Raw genomic sequence first — 19,668 nt, forward strand, 5'->3', positions numbered from 1 at the left:
ACTTGTCCAGGGTGTACCCCGCCTTCCGCCTAAATGCAGCTGAGTTAGGCCCCAACAACCCCCCGCAACCCCAAAAGGGACAAGCGCTAGAAAATGGATGGATGGATAGTGCAAAATAACATTTTGTCGGAACGTGGACTATGGTGGGGTTTGTTTTCCCGGAATGCAAAGGAACATGGCGTGAAGGTAAATACATGATTTAACAATACTATAAAAAGTGAAAACAAAAGGCGCGCTCTGTCATCCCCCACGGAAGACAGAGCTTGTCGCCCTATCTCTAAGGGAGAGCCCCACCACCCGGTATAGCTCGGTTGGTTCAGCGGCCGTGCCAGCAACTTGAGGGTTGCAGGTTCGATCCCGGCTTCCGCCATCCGAGTTACTGCCGTTGTGTCCTTGGGCAAGACACTTTACTCACCTGCTCCCAGTGCCACCCACACTGGTTTAAATGTAAAAATTAGATATTGGGTTTCACTATGTAAAGCGCTTTGAGTCACTAGAGAAAAAAGCGCTATATAAATATAATTCACTTCAATTCACTTCACCCGGCGGAGGAAACTCATTTCGGCCGCTTGTACCCGTGATCTTATCCTTTCGGTCATGACCCAAAGCTCAGGACCATAGGTGAGGATGGGAATGTAGATCAACCGGTACATTGAGAGCTTTGCCTTCCGGCTCAGCTCCTTCTTCACCACAACGGATCGATACAGCGTCCGCATTACTGAAGACGCCGCACCGATCCGCCTGTCGATCTCACGATCCACTCTTCCCTCACTCGTGAACAAGACTCCGAGGTACTTGAACTCCTCCACTTGGGGCAGGGTCTCCTCCCCAACCTGGAGATGGCACTCTACCCTTTACCGGGCGAGAACCATGGACTCGGACTTGGAGGTGCTGATTCTCATCCCAGTCGCTTCTCTAGTTTTTATTTTCTTTATTTGTCCGACCGCTAGCTATACCGCTCTTTGTTTATAATGTCTATTTTCTGCTGGATCTACTCTCCATTTTATGCTGCCCTTTATTTTGACTGCAGCCGTTACATATACTTCCACAGTGGAGTGTTTTAAGTCTCGTCTTAAGACCCACTTTTATTCTTTGGCTTTTAACACTACGTGAGTTGTGTGGTCCTCTGTTCTCTGTTGTCCTCTGTGTTTTTTATACACTTTGATTTCTATTTTACTGTTTTAATTGATTTTACCCTTTAAAATAGTTTTTAATCATATTTGTTTTTATATTGTTTTTATTGGTTTTATATTTATTTATTTTTTGTTTTTATTCAGTCATTGGTGGAGCATAATATAATTATATATACTTTTTTATTTTTATTTTATTTATTTATTTATTTTTTTTTTTACAATTGTTTTTAACATGGCTGTGCAGCACTTTGGAAACGTTATTGTTGTTTAAATGTGCTATATAAATAAAGTGGATTGGATTATATAATATTGCACAATTCAGTGGTGTCCAACTCATTTTAGCTCAGGGGCCACATAGGCTGGACTATTAAAATCATGGCGTTAAAACTAAAAAATAAACACAACTTTTCTTTGTCTTACTTTGCCAAAAAATAAAAACAAAACACGTTCTGAAAATATGACAATGAAAGTATAAAAAAAAAAAACATCAGGCGGCAATAAAGTTAAGGTCAGTGGTCAGTAATAGTGGCTGCATTTCTGATAGTGTGCCATGTTGTTCCAGACCACAGCAAACGTTACCCAGCTTGTAAAGATTGTAATAAATCCATTGGAGCAGGCCTGGGTGATTATTTTGCCTCGGGGGCCACATTTAGAGGAAACAAAGGTGACTGAGGGCCGGTATATCTATTGTTGGAACACTAATACAAAACCTCACAATAATGTCTGATTGAATGCTAAAAATATATGACAAACCGCCTTAAAAAACAATGGAATTTTACTTTTTATTTTACTGAATGAGACACGCAAAATCTACATGAAAATAAGGAATGTGGGATTTACAATATTAACTATAAAGGATAAAACACTGAATATTGACAACATATCACAAGTCACACCTCCTCTTGATCAACATATTTTACAATCAGACGAAACAATGCAACAAAAATGCAACCAACACAGCGAAATGTGAGTGCCAAGGGTAAAAAAAAACCCCACCTACAATCTGATGGATCTGATATTTTACTGAGCTTTAGAACTTTGTTGTAAATATATGTTGTTCCAAAACCCGTATGTACCTTTCAGCATTAATGGTGCCTTCACAGATGTGTAAGTTACCCATGCCTTGGGCACTAATGCACCCCCATACCATCACAGATGCTGGCTTTTGAACTTGGCGTCGATAATAGTCTGGATGGTTCGCTTCCCCTTTGGTCCGGATGAACAATGTCGAATATTTCCAAAAACAATTTGAAATGTGGACTTGTCAGACCACAACAGTTCTCCACTTTGCATCAGTCCATCTTAGATGATATTGGGCCCAGAGAAGCAGGCGGCATTTCTGGATGTTGTTGATAAATGGCTTTCGCTTTGCATAGTAGAGCTTTAACTTGCATTTACAGATGTAGCAACCAACTGTATTTAGTGACAGTGGTTTTCTGAAGTGTTCCTGAGCCCATGTGGTGATATCCTTTAGAGAGTGATGTCGGTTTTTGATACAGTGCCGTCTGAGTGATCGAAGATCACGGTCATTCAATGTTGGTTTCCGGCCATGCCGCTTACGTGGAGTGATTTCTCCAGATTCTCTGAACCTTTTGATGATATTATTTTTTGCAATTGCACTTTGAGAAACATTGTTCTTAAACTGTTTGACTATTTGCTCACACAGTTGTGGACAAAGGGGTGTACCTCGCCCCATCCTTTCTTGTGAAAGACTGAGCATTTTTTGGGAAGCTGTTTTTATACCCAATCACGGCACCCACCTGTCCCCAATTAGCCTGCACACCTGTGGGATGTTCCAAATAAGTGTTTGATGAGCACTCCTGAACTTTATCAGTAATTATTGCCACCTTTCCCAACTTCTTTGTCACATGTTGCTGGCATCAAATTCTAAAGTTAATGATTATTCGCACAAAAAACAAATGTTTATCAGTTTGAACATCAAATATGTTGTCTTTGTAACATATTCAACTGAATATGGGTTGAAAATGATTTGCAAATCATTGTATTCCGTTTATATTTACATCTAACACAATTTCCCAACTCATATGGAAACGGGGTTTGTATTTTTGGTCCAATATGGCTCTTTCAACATGTTGGGTTGCCGACCCCTGAGTTAGGTAAAAGCTCATTTACACTTGGCGGGTTTTACGCTTCATTTACTTGACGAGACTTCCATTCATGTTTTTGGAAGCCTTCCGGCTCTGTAGAGGCAGGAGGTGTGGCGGGCTGAGGGGGTCAGAAGGATGACAGGTTTGTGGATGGGGGGGTGCACTGATGGAGACCCAATGACACACCTGAAAGTCCTCAAGGAGCAGCGCAGGTGTGCAGCACTTGTCCCCCACGTGACCCCAACCCCTACACGCCCGTCGTTTGGAGAAAATCTACCAATATCCTGCAGGCACAGAGTCAAGCAGGTAATTAGCAGACACATTTAGTCCGCCTCATTTACCTTTTTTACTGCTCACACGCGAGCGTCTCACCAGCGAGAAAGATGACTTGATGCTTATTTGACCTGACAGAATGTTCTATTATGTTTGTTTCAGTCAAACATAAAATAAACAAAAAATGCAGGTGTGGAACATGTTCTCTGCAAAGATTGTGTTGTTTTTCTCCATGAGGTAACACTTTTTTGTATCATATTAATACAAAGTTGTATCACACCATTAAACTTCAAAATGACAACGCTGTGTTGTGAGAGTAACACAGTGGTGGGAAATCATGATCATAGATTAATAAAAGTACATTTTATTCTACTTTCCCTAAAGTATTCATAGAATAGTATAGAATAGAATAGAATGGACTTTATTGTCATTATATTTGCATATAACGAGATTAAGGACTACACGGTCTAGCTCCATCCTATCTTGCCGATTGTATTGTACCATATGTCCCGGCAAGAAATCTGCGTTCAAAAGACTCCGGCTTATTAGTGATTCCTAGAGCCCAAAAAAAGTCTGCGGGCTATAGAGCGTTTTCCGTTCGGGCTCCAGTACTCTGGAATGCCCTCCAGTTCGAGATGCTACCTCAGTAGAAGCATTTAAGTCTCACCTTAAAACTCATCTGTATACTCTAGCCTTTAAATAGACCTCCTTTTTAGACCAGTTGATCTGCCGCTTCTTTTCTTTCTCCTATGTCCCCCCCTCCCTTGTGGAGGGGGTCCGGTCCGATGACCATGGATGAAGTACTGGCTGTCCAGAGTCGAGACCCAGGATGGACCGCTCGTCGGGACCCAGGATGGACCGCTCGCCTGTGTATCGGTTGGGGACATCTCTACGCTGCTGATCCGCCTCCGCTTGAGATGGTCTCCTGTGGACGGGACTCTCGCTGCTGTCTTGGATCCGCTTTGAACTGAACTCTCGCGGCTGTGTTGGAGCCACTATGGATTGAACTTTCACAGTATCATGTTAGACCCGCTCGACATCCATTGCTTTCGGTCCCCTACAGGGGGGGGGTTGCCCACATCTGAGGTCCTCTCCAAGGTTTCTCATAGTCAGCATTGTCACTGGCGTCCCACTGGATGTGAATTCTCCCTGCCCACTGGGTGTGAGTTTTCCTTGCCCTTTTGTGGGTTCTTCCGAGGATGTCGTAGTCGTAATGATTTGTGCAGTCCTTTGAGACATTCGTGATTTGGGGCTATATAAATAAACATTGATTGATTGATTGATTGATTGATTGATTGATGGAAGGACTCCGACTTAAGGTGCGGTAGTGGGAACAAATATGGGGTAAAATAAATAAAACAAGAGGTAATAAAGAAAAAAATAACATTAGAAATAAACAGACTACTATCCAATAAAAATAATAAGCAATCCTGTGCAATATACAAAACACTATAGAAATAAAAAATACTGTACAATATACAGAACAACACAAGAGTACCGAAGTAATAAATAACAATCAGCGTCGGACGTATTGAACTCGAAGGGTAGTATTGCACAGTAGGGTATTAGGGTAGGATATTGTACAGGGGTGAATTATTATCATTATAAGTTAGAGTTCAACATGGTGACAGCTCTGGGGAAAGAAACTGCCTCTGAGCCTGTTTGTTCTGGCTCTGATGCACCTGTAGCGCCTGCCCAATGGTAACAGGTCGATGAGGTGGAAGCCAAGGTGATGTTTTTTGCTTTCTTGAGGCAACGGGAGTTATGTAAATCCTTCAGGGAGGGCAGGGGGCAGCCGATGATTTTTTGTGCAGACTTTATGACCCTCTGAATCGCCTGTTTTTTTGCTTCGGTGCAGCTGGCGTACCACACTGTTATGCAGTACATCAGCAGGCTCTCGACAGCCAAGCGATAGAAGGTCATCATGTTCATCATTCATTATTTTTTATTCATGTCTTATTAGGCTCCACTGTTGCTTGTTTTTAAGTTTATAGCTTTTATCCAATCAGAATACAGCTTGCTTGTTGCCAATGCTGTATGAATTCTGCTGGATAGACAGTTGATAGACAGTTGCGATAGCCAATCAGATCATTTTACCATGACTTGATTAACATGGACCCCGACTTAAACAAGTTGATAAACTTATTGGGGTGTTACCATTTAGTGGTCAATTGTACGGAATATGGACTGAACTGTGCAATCTACTAATAAAAGTTTCAATCAATCAATCAATCACAAGTTTTTGACAGTAGCCCACCTAGGCAGCCCTACGCTAAACGTGACTGTGATTGGACTTTCCCTTGTCACTCCCAAGTGAGAATCCAATCCCAAATTGTAATTTGCGAAAAGCAGGAGAAATCCTCGATTCTCACTTCATTAACTCACAAAGAAAACGTTTTTGTTTGTTTGTTTCCACTTTTAATATGTTCTTTACAATCCTTTTAATTTTGACAGTACCACATAAGTTATGTTTTAAATGCTGATGCGGGTTCATTGATTTTTAAATGTGCCGAAATATAGCCTGTTTTGTACACTGTTGGGGCGATTCAATGTCCAGTAGTGCGCGAGTGTGTTTCTGTATAAAATTTCTCCGGCCATGGTCATGTGGTGACATAAATTATGGTATTTTGAGAGGTATTTATTAAAGTCAGACCAAGTAAGACATCACTGAAGGCCTAGGTGGGAAATGCACAACCCGCCACTGGTGTATCATACAGTTTTAACATTTTTTTCATGTAAATGTCATAATGCAAACTGTTTCTACATACAGGAAAATCTAAAGATGCAGAGCCACTTTATTATTATATATTAACATAACATTTTACACAGACTAACCTATGCAGATCTGACTAAACATTGTATTTGTATTTAAAATCATATTTGTTATAGGTGATCAATTATATTTATCAGTACCCTTTTCTCCTTGCTTTACATTATTTGCTCTTTGCTCTATTTTGACTTTTTTTTTTAACTTTTGTTATATTTTAAATGTACTAAATGTACTCATGAATCATAATAACATACCTTTTATTCCCATTAAACTTTGAATTTTATAACTTTTTCCCCAACTTGATTTCCCCCCCAAATTGCAACTTTATTCTTTGTTTTTTTGATTCTATACGATGTATTTTTGTTTAAAATATTTAGGTGCATTTGTGACATTTCCCCTTCGTGAGCCCGGTAATCTGGTGTAACAAGCGCACACACGCTCGGACCGCACTCCACGCTACAACTGTTCAGTCTTTGTGGCTTTTTCCTTCCGGCAATGTCCATCAACTGTGTCCGCTCACCAGCAACTTCAACTCTAACAACGTGTCTCGGACCGGCTGCTGCTAATAAGGGCGACAGGAGATCAGATAACTGGTCCCAGCTGGGCAATCCACTCACCTGCAGCTGGCTTCGAGGGCGGTCCTTACACACCCCGCTTTGCGGCAGCCCCACAGACCACGCCCCCCTCCACAGTATTTTTGTAATATTGTAACTTTTTTCAAAACTATATTTTCCACCAAAATGCGACGTAATTAATGCTTTGTTTCTCATAGTATTACATTGTTTTATTTTAACTTCATGCTAAAAAAAAAAACCTCATAATATTTAGACATATTCTTATTAATATTATAACTTTTTCCTTAGTTGATTTTTTTTAAATACATCTTTAATCATTGTTTTGTTTGTTTGTCATTATATTATGATTTGTATTTTCTTTAATATTTCAGCTTTATGCTTTCAAAACATGTGTTCTCTTGTAGTGGCATTACATTATTCCCATAACATTCTAACTTAATTCTTGAAAAATGTGAATTTTTTCCCAAGCTAATTTTTTCCAAAAAATGCAACTTTATATATTTTTCTCTCTGTGATTTTTTTTGTGTTAATATTTTAACTTAATACTATTTTCCCCTTAGAATATTTATATTCATTCTTGTAATATAACATTACCCAATCAAATATCCCCACAGTTGCAACTTTATTCTTTTGTTTGTTTGTGTTTATCACAATATTACAATGTATTTTAAATGTAATACTTAAACTTAACACTTCCATAATAAATATGTTTAATACACTATTTAAAATATGCTTTAAACCTTAAATACATTTGTATTATTATTAGGACTGTATTCTTGTAAAATGTCAACTTTAAAAAAACATTTTTCATCTTGACGTGACATTATTTTCCTAAATGATTTGACTACTTTTGTCATTATTTTGTAATTTTAAAAAGTGCTGAGGGTCAATAGGGTCAAATTCATTAAATGTTTACCTTGATATTTCAACTTTATCCTAAAGATTATTTTTCCCTTAAAATATTGATATTCATTCCTATTCTACTCTATATCTTATTCTAGTTTGACTTCTTCCCGAGGTACTTTCCTCCCAATGTTTGTAACTTTAATAATTGTATTGTTCCTCTTAATATTACAACGTATTTTGTCCATAACACTTAATCCATTCTGTCCACTAAAGACGCTGAGATCATTATCCATGCGTTTGTTACGTCTCGTCTCGATTACTGTAACGTATTATTTTCAGGTCTCCCCATGTCTAGCATTAAAAGATTACAGTTCGTACAAAATGCGGCTGCTAGACTTTTGACAAGAACAAGAAAGTTTGATCATATTACGCCTGTACTGGCTCACCTGCACTGGCTTCCTGTGCACTTAAGATGTGACTTTAAGGTTTTACTACTTACGTATAAAATACTACACGGTCTAGCTCCATCCTATCTTGCCGATTGTATTGTACCATATGTCCCGGCAAGAAATCTGCCTTCAAAGGACTCCGGCTTATTAGTGATTCCCAAAGCCCAAAAAAAGTCTGCGGGCTATAGAGCGTTTTCATTTCGGGCTCCAGTACTCTGGAATGCCCTCCCGGTAAAAGTTCGAGATGCTACCTCAGTAGAAGCATTTAAGTCTCACCTTAAAACTCATTTGTATACTCTAACCTTTAAATAGACTCCCTTTTTAGACCAGTTGATCTGCTGTTTCTTTTCTTTTTCTCCTATGTCCCACTCTCCCTTGTGGAGGGGGTCCGGTCCGATCCGGTGGCCATGTACTGCTCGCCTGTGTATCGGCTGGAGACATCTCTGCGCTGCTGATCCGCCTCCGCTTGGGATGGTTTCCTGTTGGCTTCGCTGTGAACGGGACTCTCGCTGCTGTGTTGGATCCGCTTTGGACTGGACTCTTGCGACTGTGTTGGATCCATTATGGATTGAACTTTCACAGTATCATGTTAGACCCGCTCGACATCCATTGCTTTCCTCCTCTCCAAGGTTCTCATAGTCATCATTGTCACCGACGTCCCACTGGGTTTGAGTTTTCCTTGCCCTTATGTGGGCCTACCGAGGATGTCGTAGTGGTTTGTGCAGCCCTTTGAGACGCTAGTGATTTAGGGCTATATAAGTAAACATTGATTGATTGATTGAATTCTTCATTCTTTGATATTTAAATAATACTTGTATTTTTCCTCATTATATTAACACCTTATTCTTCTGAAATGTCTATATATTTTCACCCTTCATAAGATAACAACATTTTTCGACTAAAATTACCATGTTTAGTTAATTGCTGCTTATTTCATTCAATTATATTGCTAGAATGTCCATCCATCCATCCATCATCTTCCGCTTATCCGAGGTCGAGTCGCGGGGGCAGCAGCCTAAGCAGGGAAGCCCAGACTTCCCTATCCCCAGCTACTTCGTCCAGCTCTTCCCGGGGGATCCCGAGGCGTTCCCAGGCCAGCCGGGAGACATAGTCTTTCCAACGTGTCCTGGGTCTTCCCCGTGGCCTCCTACCAGCTGGACGTGCCCTAAACACATCCCTAGGGAGGCGTTCGGGTGGCATCCTGACCAGATGCCCGAACCACCTCATCTGGCTCCTCTCGATGTGGAGGAGCAGCGGCTTTACGTTGAGCTCCTCCCGGATGGTAGAGCTTCTCACCCTATCTCTAAGGGAGAGCCCCGCCACCCGGCGGAGGAAACTCATTTCGGCCGCCTGTACCCGTGATCTTATCCTTTCGGTCATGACCCAAAGCTCATGACCATAGGTGAGGATGGGAACGTAGATCGACCGGTAAATTGAGAGCTTTGCCTTCCGGCTCAGCTCCTTCTTCACCACAACGGATCGATACAACGTCCGCATTACTGAAGACGCCGCACCGATCCGCCTGTCGATCTCACGATCCACTCTTCCCCCACTCGTGAACAAGACTCCTAGGTACTTGAACTCCTCCACTTGCTAGAATGTGCCGAAGGCTAATACAAAAACAGCCAAGGGCCACACTTTGGACACCCGCTTGTTCAGGCAACATAAATAATGTTGACCCGTTTATTGCTTTAGATAAACAGCAGCAATAAAAACGCAGCACTTTTGCCAGGCTAACAACGTTCTAATCCAGGCAGCGCGTGTCCACAGGGAATAAGCAGAAAAAGGAGTCAAAATGACATTTCAAGTACTTTCTAAAAGCACCCATGAGAATCTCTGCTTGTTATTCTACGTTAAATTTACCATCCACTTGCCACATGTGCGGCCATTGGTAGACCATAAATGGAAGCGAAGCAACACAGTGGAAACATCACAGGTGCTAAAAAATACATTTCAAAGGTTCCATTTGGAACTGCTCCAGATTTAAACTTAAAAAAAACATGTCTCTGTTTGAAATGGCCATAAATAGCACACTGATGTTAATGAGGACATATTTGGATATGAAGACAGATGTTTTCATGCAAAAATGGTCACAAGGATAGACAACTACCTGGCGCCGCTTTTAAATCCCTCAATTGGTGTGTGGGTAAATATGAGTTCTTACTACACACCGCAGGTTCAAACACTGATCTATGAAACAGACAAGAAGCAAGGAATCATGTAGAGACAGAGTTCAATTGGGCTCAATTGAGGAGACATGTTTTTTGGGCTGTACTGTAATTACGGATCCAAACTATGTTCTAAAAGTCCAGCCTGCGTGCTTTCTCTATTTATTTGGGGGGTCCCTGTTTACATTTCTGAAGCTGTCGCTGAGGGAATGGGGGTAATCTCGACCACTCCAATTAGATACTATATATCCATCCATCCATTCATTTTCTATCGCTTGTCCCTTTTGGGGTCGCTGGAGCCTATCTCAGCTGCATTTGGGCGGAAGGCAGTGTACACCCTGGACAAGTCGGCACTTCATCACAGGGCCAACACAGATAGACAGACAACATTCACACTCACATTCACACACTAGGGACAATTTAGTGTTGCCAATCAACCTATCCCCAGGTGCATGTCTTTGGAGGTGGGAGGAAGCCGGAGTACCCGGAGGGAACCCACGCAGTCACGGGGCGAACATGCAAACTCCAAACAGAAAGATCCCGAGCCCAGGACTACTCAAACCTTCGTATTGTGAGGCAGGTGCACTAACCCCTCTTACACCGTGCTAACCTAGACACAATATATGATTATACAAAAATGCAAATGTGTTGACGCTGGTGATATCGCCTTGTCTCTGCTCTGTCTGCGTCAAAGCGGTGTTCGGCCTCGGCAGTCAGCTCCTGGACACAAACACTGATACCAGACTGGCTTGCAATCTTTTGGATTGCCAGCTTTGCACAGACAAATTAAAACACCACTTCAGCACAATTGACCATAATTGTAGCAACGGCCCTTAAAGGCCTACTGAAACCCACTACTACCGACCACGCAGTCTGATAGTTTATATATCAATGATGAAATATTAACATTGCAACACATGCCAATATGGCTGGTTTAGTTTACTAAATTACAATTCTAAATTTCCCGCGGAATTTCTTGTTGAAAGCGTTGCGGAATGATGACGCGTGTTTGTGACGTTATTGGTTGGAGGGGACATATTAGCTCAGCACCACTTGCGGCTAAAAATCGTCTCTTTCCATCGCATAATTACACAGTAATTTTGACATCTGTGTTGCTAAATCTTTTGCAATTTGTTCAATTAATAATGGAGACTATAAAGAAGAATGCTGTTGGTGGAAAGCGGTGGATTGCAGCTGCCTTTAGCACCGAAATACAGCCGGTGTTTCTTTGTTTGTTGTGAAGCTTTAACATGGAACAGAGCGGTTAAGCGAACATGTTTCTCTACGTCAACCAGCAAGTTTTTGGACGGGAAAATTGTGATATATATCTTACCGGAGACATCAGTGGATTATGCGTCCTCCTGCAATAGCTGTCAAAAAAGGCAGCTGTGATCTTGGCTCCTCGGCTTCTCTCTGAGACGCTGGCGTGTTCACCGCAGCCATCCGACTTTGAGGTATGTCTTTACAATCTCACTAAAACACTAGTAACACAATAAGCAGATAAGGGATCTTCCAGAATTATCCTAGTAAATGTGTCTAATTACATAAAGGTTTACACTGCCGCCACCCGGAGCTGTCGCTTTTTATTATTTATTTTTTTTCTAGTCCTTCACTATCAATATCCTCATCCACGAATCTTTCATCCTCGCTCAAATTAATGGGGAAATTGTCGCTTTCTCTGTCCGAATTGCTCTTACTGCTGGAGGCTCACACTATAAACAATGTGAGGATGTGAGGATCCCTCACACCGGTGACGTCACGCGCACATACTTCCGGTACAGGCTATTAAAACAATAAGCAGATAAGGGATCTTCCAGAATTATCCTAATAAGTGTGTCTAATTACATCTGAAACACTCCCACTGCCACCGCCTGGAGCCGTCGCCTTTTCTTTTTTTTTTCTTTTTATTCCTTCACTCTAACTTTCCTCATTCACGAATCTTTCATCCTCGCTCAAATTAAAGGGGGAATCATCGCTTTCTCGGTCCGAATCGCTCTTGCTGCTGGTGTCTCACATTATAAACAATGTGAGGATGTGAGGATCCCTCACACCGGTGACGTCACGCGCACATACTTCCGGTACAGGCTATTAAAACAATAGGCAGATAAGGGATCTTCCAGAATTATCCTAATAAATGTGTTTAATTACATCTGAAACACTCCCACTGCCGCCGCCTGGAGCCGTCGCCTTTTCTTTTTTTCTTCTTTTTAGTCCTTCACTGTAACTTTCCTCATTCACAAATCTTTCATCCTCGCTCAAATTAATGGGGGAATCATCGCTTTCTCGGTCCGAATCGCTCTTGCTGCTGGTGGCTCACATTATAAACAATTTGAGGATGTGAGGATCCCTCACACCGGTGACGTCACGCGCACATACTTCCGGTACAGGCTATTAAAACAATAAGCAGATAAGGGATCTTCCAGAATTATCCTAATAAATGTGTCTAATTACATCTGAAACACTCCCACTACCGCCGCCTGGAGCCGTCGCCTTTTCTTTTTTTCTTCTTTTTAGTCCTTCACTCTAACTTTCCTCATTTACAAATCTTTCATATTCGCTCAAATTAAAGGGGAAATCATCGCTTTCTCGGTCCGAATCGCTCTTGCTGCTGGTGTCTCACATTATAAACAATTTGAGGATGTGTGGATCCCTCACACCGGTGACGTCACGCGCACATACTTCCAGTACAGGCTATTAAAACAATAGGCAGATAAGTGATCCTCCAGAATTATCCTAATAAATGTGTTTAATTACATCTGAAACACTCCCACTGCCGCCGCCTGGAGCCGTCGCCTTTTCTTTTTTTTTCTTTTTAGTCCTTCACTCTAACTTTCCTCATTCACGAATCTTTCATCCTCGCTCAAATTAAAGGGGAAATCATCGCTTTCTCGGTCCGAAACGCTCTTGCTGCTGGTGTCTCACATTATAAACAATGTGAGGATGTGAGGATCCCTCACACCGGTGACGTCACGCGCACATACTTCCGGTACAGGCTATTAAAACAATAGGCAGATAAGGGATCTTCCAGAATTATCCTAATAAATGTGTCTAATTACATCTGAAACACTCCCACTGCCGCCGCCTGGAGCCGTCGCCTTTTCTTTTTTTTTTCTTTTTAGCCCTTCACTCTAACTTTCCTCATTCACGAATCTTTCATCCTCGCTCAAATTAAAGGGGAAATCATCGCTTTCTCGGTCCGAATCGCTCTTGCTGCTGGTGTCTCACATTATAAACAATTTGAGGATGTGAGGAGCCCTCACACCGGTGACGTCATCGTCTGCTACTTCCGGTAAAGGCAAGGCTTTTTTATTAGCCACCAAAAGTTGCGAACTTTATCGTAGATGTTCTTTACTAAATCCTTTCAGCAAAAAATATGGCAATATTGCAAAATGACCAAGTATGACACACAGAATGGACCTGCTATCCCCGTTTAAATAAGAAAATCTCATTTCAGTAGGCCTTTAAGCAAAAAAGTTGTGTGATAATATATCCATCATTATTCTAACATGCATCCAGTCTACAACTTTGTATCCCCTCTGCCAATCAGCAGTCGCACGTTACCTTGACATGAATCACGCTTTGTGACAGAGAGCCTGTTAGGTATCACACAAGTCTCTCTTTTGACCAGCCCTGTGTCTATGGGCCGAAGGACCAGGAGGCGGGATGGTCCACTCCCAGCATATATTTCCGTTGATGCAGAGATAAATCAGATCATCTCTGGAGCACAGAGAGCGCCTTCTTGCCCGGCCCCCTTTGACATGTAAATGCCACGGCGGCACTGAAAGAGCGGCAGGTGTCCCATGCAAAGGGGCAAAGCGTGACGGTGCATGCATTCCTCCGGGGGCCGCGACACGTTAACTGTTGCACTGCCTCGCACCGACGCTGTGAGAAAAATAATAGACGCGCGCGCGGGGTTAGGAGGTCAACAGACGCAGCTCACGCCTGGCCGGACGATTACGGACAGGACTTACCTCCATCACCCAGGTGGCAGCTTGCAGGGAACTCTTGGTGGCCCCGGGGCAACACACTAAGTGCCCCACGCCTCTGAGTGGGGAAAATGGGACTCATTCAAAGAGTGAGTTAGGAGAAGAAAAGAGCTCCGTCGTTACTTTAAAGACACCGGGATTGACCTCCTGACACCGTTTGGAGCTGCAGAGACAATAAAGCCTCTTAAATACTCGGACAATACACCCACCGCTCAATGGTCTATTAGCAAGGGGGGTCTGCAACCCACGGCTCTTTAGCGCTGCCCTAGTGGCTCCTTGGAGCTTTTTTAACCTCTTAAAGGCCTACTGAAATGACCGGGATAGCAGGTCCATTCTATGTGTCATACTTGATCATTTCGCGATATTGCCATATTTTTGCTGAAAGGATTTAGTAGAGAACATCGACGATAAAGTTCGCAACTTTTGGTCGCTAATAAAAAAGCCTTGCCTGTACCGGAAGTAGCAGACAATGTGCGCGTGACGTCACGGGTTGTAGGGCTCCTCACATCTGAACATTGTTTACAATCATAGCCACCAGCAGCTAGAGCGATACGGACCCAGAAAGCAACAATTTCCGCATTAATTTGAGCGATGATGAAAGATTCGTGGATGAGGATAGTGAAAGTGAAGGACTAGGAAAAAAAAAAAAAAAAAAGTTCAACAAAACATTTAAAAAAAAGCCGAGGGCAGTGAGAGCGGATCAGATGTTATTAGACACATTTACTAGGATAATTCTGGAAAATCCCTTATCTGCCTATTGTGTTACTAGTGTTTTAGTGACATTATATAGCAGTAGTCCCCAACCTTTTTTTATCCGCGGACCGGTCAACGCTTAATAATTTGTCCCGCGGCCCGGGTGGGGGGGTGTCCTTTTTTTTTTCTTTATCATGAAAAAGGGACGTTTTTGTCATGAAAAAGGGAGGTTTTGTGGTTGGTGCACTAATTGTAAGTGTATATTGTGTTTTTTATGTTGATTTAATATATATATATATATTTTTTTAAATAAAAATTACTAAAAAATTCTTCTGCGGCCCGGTACCAATCGGGCCGCGGCCTGGTACTGGGCCGTGGCCCGATTGGTACCGGTGGTTGGGGACCACTGTTATATAATTCCTGAAAGTCGCAGAGGTGTGGCCACGAATGTGTTGACCAACAGTGTCTCTGAGGGAAGCCACGCAGCTGCAGCAGGACGCAAGCTCCGCTCATGTCTACGGTAAGAGCCGAATTATTACCACAATTTGCTCACCGAAACCTGCCGGTTGACATGTGCTCAGGAACCATGTTCACTTGACCGCTCTGTTCCATAATAAAGCTTGACTTTCGGGAATTTTAAACAAGGACACACCAGCTGTGTTTGTTTGGCTAAAGGCTAAAAGCTTCCCAAATCCATTTTTCTACTTTGACTTCTCCATTATTTATTGAAGAAATTGCAAAAGATTCAGCAACACAGATGTCCAGAATACTGTGTAATTATGCGATTAAAGCAGACTACTTATAGCTTGGATCGGGCTAGAAAAAAATGTCCGCTATAACCGGCGACGTCAAACGCACGCATCATCATACACGTCATCATATCGCGACGTTTTCAACAGGATACTTAGCGCGAAATTTAAAATTGCAATTTAGTAAACTAAACCGGCCGTATTGGCATGTGTTGCAATGTTAATATTTCATCATTGATATATAAACTATCAGACTGCGTGGTCGGTAGTAGTGGGTTTCAGTAGGCCTTTTAAACTGTGGGCTTGTGTTTGCTTCCTACAGAAACCATTTTACAACAAAAACACATTTTTCACCCCATTTTTTCCCCCATTTCCATACATTTTTGAAACGCTCCATGGAGCCACCCGGGCACCGCTAAAGAGCCGCATGTGGCTATAGAGCCGCGGGTTGCTGACCCTTGGTTTTAAAGGGTTACATTTATGGTGGTTTTTACAGCACATTTACTTTAAATAAATAAAAAAAACTTTGTAAAATTTTGTCAACTGAGCATTTTTTTTTCATGATAAAATCTCTGCTTGTTTTTACCATATATTTCTGTTAAATAAGGATGTCAGATGTACGGCCCGTGGGCTGGATCAGGCCCGCGAACAAGTTTTATCCGGCCCACGGGATGAGTTTGCTAAGTATAAAGATGAGCCACAATTTTTGAATGAAAGAAAATGCTGTTCTAAATGTGTCCACTAGATGTCGCAATAGCAATTATTTGTATCTTTGCAGATGATGCTCCATATGTAAAAAAATAAAAATAAACCACATGTTAGTGCATCAGTTGAGGAAAATGAGCAAACTACATGGATGACATCCTGTAATTTGATTTTGATATAATTTTTTAATCAGGATTAGATTGACAATTAACACAATGAGTTGACTGGTGAACATTATCACATAATTTATTCAAAAAGTATAAATAACAAAAAATTAAAATAGAATACTATAAAGCGCAACATGTAAGTGAGAAAAAACCCAACAACATTATGATTTGTACATTTTCAGAATGTACTTGTTCTATTTTTAAACAAAGAAAACAATCTGAAGTTGTCTTTATTTTTAAGTTATCGTGCCGTGATTTTACCAGTCCGGCCCTCTTGGGAGTAGATTTTTCTCCGTGTGGCCCCCGATCTAAATTGAGTTTGACACCCCTGCTGTCGCACTTTTTTTTGAGGGTAAAAAAACGGCAGCTCTGTTGCCAGAATTAAAAAAAAATAAAAAACAGTGGTGCCATTTCTCCATTTACAGTAAAACGTTGTAAAACCACAGCACATTTTATAGTAAAAATCCGGCCACTAAGCTGTCAGTTTTTACATTTACTGTAAAATGTTGTAAAAAAAAAATTAAAAAAAATCTTACTACAGTAAAATTCCGATGAGTGAGTTGCCAGTTTTTACTGTAAAATATAAAGATTTTTTTTTTTTTTTACAGGGTGCATAAGAAATATATAATATTAAAATGCATTGGCACATTTCCTATTCATATTTACATTCTAAGGACAGTCCTAAATGCAGTGTGGCCCTGGACCAAAACAAGTGTGACACCCCGCTTCTGGATGACCCCAACTCCATGTAAACATGACAATATATCAATATTTGTATTATATTAATGAATTACATTAAATAAAAGTAAAAAGTAGACTCACCTGTGTCCCCTCCATGTTGACTTTGCCTGCAGAAAGGTATGCACATAAGAGAGGGGGGTCAGGATATGCATTTATGTACATTTCAGTTGTGCAAATATTTATTGTTTTTATCCCTTTAGGCCTTGTTTGGTGGTTTTTTGAGCAAATAATGTGTCATATATTACTGAAAAATTATGTTTGCACATCTTAAGCCACTCAAGGCCTAAGGGCCGCATCTGGCCTGCCACAATATTTGATGTGGCCCTAGAAATAATATGCGTCAGTATATAACTTTATCTTTTTGGACTAAATGTAGTTGTTCTTTTAATGATGACAGAAATATTGCATGTGTTTGCATGTATTTTCAACTTGAGACTGGCCATGAAAAAAACAAACATTGTTAAGACAGTGCAGCCAACAGCTGCAGTCTTGTTGACCTGCAGCATATTTTTGGGGATAAAAACAACAGTAAGAATGTGAAAATAAGAGCAACAACTTGCAATGAGGAAAAAGCTGATAATTTCATGCTAATAACTCAGGGATGTGCAAGCCAAGGGCCGCATGCTGGAAAGTCAAAGAATTTGGGGGCCCTTTTGAAATGGTTTTATTTTGAAAAAAAATAATAATTGAAATAAAAACACAATATTTATATTCAAAGACAACAAAAAATAGATAATAATTAGTACAACAATTTCAGTTATTTTCCATACATGGTCCTTTCCCTCTTTTTTTTTTTTTTTTACTGTTTGTTTTTTTCCCCCTGTAATAGAACAGTTTGTCCCCGGCAGTATTACACAAAGCTGACACCAAGTTGTGTCTTTAAATACTAATATAATGCAATGTAATGCAATGTGATGTTATGAAGGTTTTTAACCTTTTATTTTAACAAAATAAAAATAGATCAAGATGGCCCCCACTTTGTGGTATGTGGCCCTTGTTGGAAAAGTTTGACACCCCTGTCTTAAGCCACGCACCTTCCGTTAATTTTCACTTTCAATAACGGCCATGCCACGCCACCTGCTGGTGGAACTAAGACAGGCCGCATGGCCAAAAAGTCAAAATGTGCTGATATATATATATATATATATATATATATATATATATATATATATATATATATATATATATATATATATATATATATATATATATATATATATATATATATATATATATATATATATATATACACACACACATACATACATATATTTCCACAGCCCTAATATATATTCATTTGTATATAATATATTCATATATATATATATATATATATATATATATATATATATATATACAGTGTATATATATATATGTATAAATGAATATATATTAGGGCTGTCAATCTTTGGGTGTCCCACAATTCGATTCAATATCGATTCTTGGGGTCATGATTCGATAATATATTGAATTTTTCGATTCGATTCGATTCGATTCTCGATTCAAAAACGATATTTTTCCGATTCAAAACGATTCTGTATTCATTCAATACATAGGATTTCCGCAGGATCTACCCCAGTCTGCTGGCATGCAGTCAGAGTAGTAGATTTTTTTTTAAAAAGAGCTTTTATAATTGTAAAGGACAATGTTATCAACTGATTGCAATAATGTAAATTTGTTTTAACTATTAAACGAACCAAAAATATGACTTATTTTATCTTTGTGAAAATATTGGACACAGTGTGTTGTCAAGGTTATGAGATGCGATGCAAGTGTAAGCCACTGTGATACTATTGTTCTATTTTTATTTTTATACATGTCTAATGATAATGTCAATGAGGGATTTTTAATCACTGCTATGCTGAAATTATAACTAATATTGATACTGTTGTTGATAATATTCATCTTTGTTTCACTAATTTTGGTTTGTCCTGTGTCGTTTGTGTCTCCTCAATTGCTCTGTTTATTGCAGTTCTGAGTGTTGCTGGGTCAGGTTTGGTTTTGGAATTGGATTGCATTGTTATGGTATTTCTGTGTAGTGGTTTGTTGGATTGATAAAAAAATAAATATAAAATAAAAATCGATTTTTTAAAAATGAGAATCGATTCTGAATTGCACAACGTATTCGATTCGAATCGATTTTTTCCCACACCCCTAATATATATGTATACATACATATATATATATATATATATTAATATTCATATATATATATGATATATATATTCATATATATATATATATTTATTGAACATGTTTTTTAAAATATTAAAAAAATATGTAGTAAAAAAATATTAGACAAGAT

The 19,668-nt window shown here is 40.1% G+C and overlaps 1 protein-coding gene across 1 annotated transcript in view; it reads right to left on the reverse strand.

Annotated features, from left to right (window-relative positions):
* Window positions 1-17,459, reverse strand: part of LOC133556919 (NPC1-like intracellular cholesterol transporter 1) — a 118,164-nt gene extending 100,705 nt beyond the window's left edge. Inside the window, exon 1 of the mRNA XM_061907272.1 lies at window positions 17,445-17,459. Within this exon, the coding sequence (XP_061763256.1) occupies window positions 17,445-17,459 (15 nt within the window). The remainder of the gene's footprint in view (window positions 1-17,444) is intronic.
* Window positions 17,460-19,668: the final 2,209 nt, after the last annotated feature.

This window comes from Nerophis ophidion, linkage group LG07 (assembly GCF_033978795.1).
Source record: "Nerophis ophidion isolate RoL-2023_Sa linkage group LG07, RoL_Noph_v1.0, whole genome shotgun sequence".
Lineage (NCBI taxonomy): Eukaryota > Metazoa > Chordata > Actinopteri > Syngnathiformes > Syngnathidae > Nerophis > Nerophis ophidion.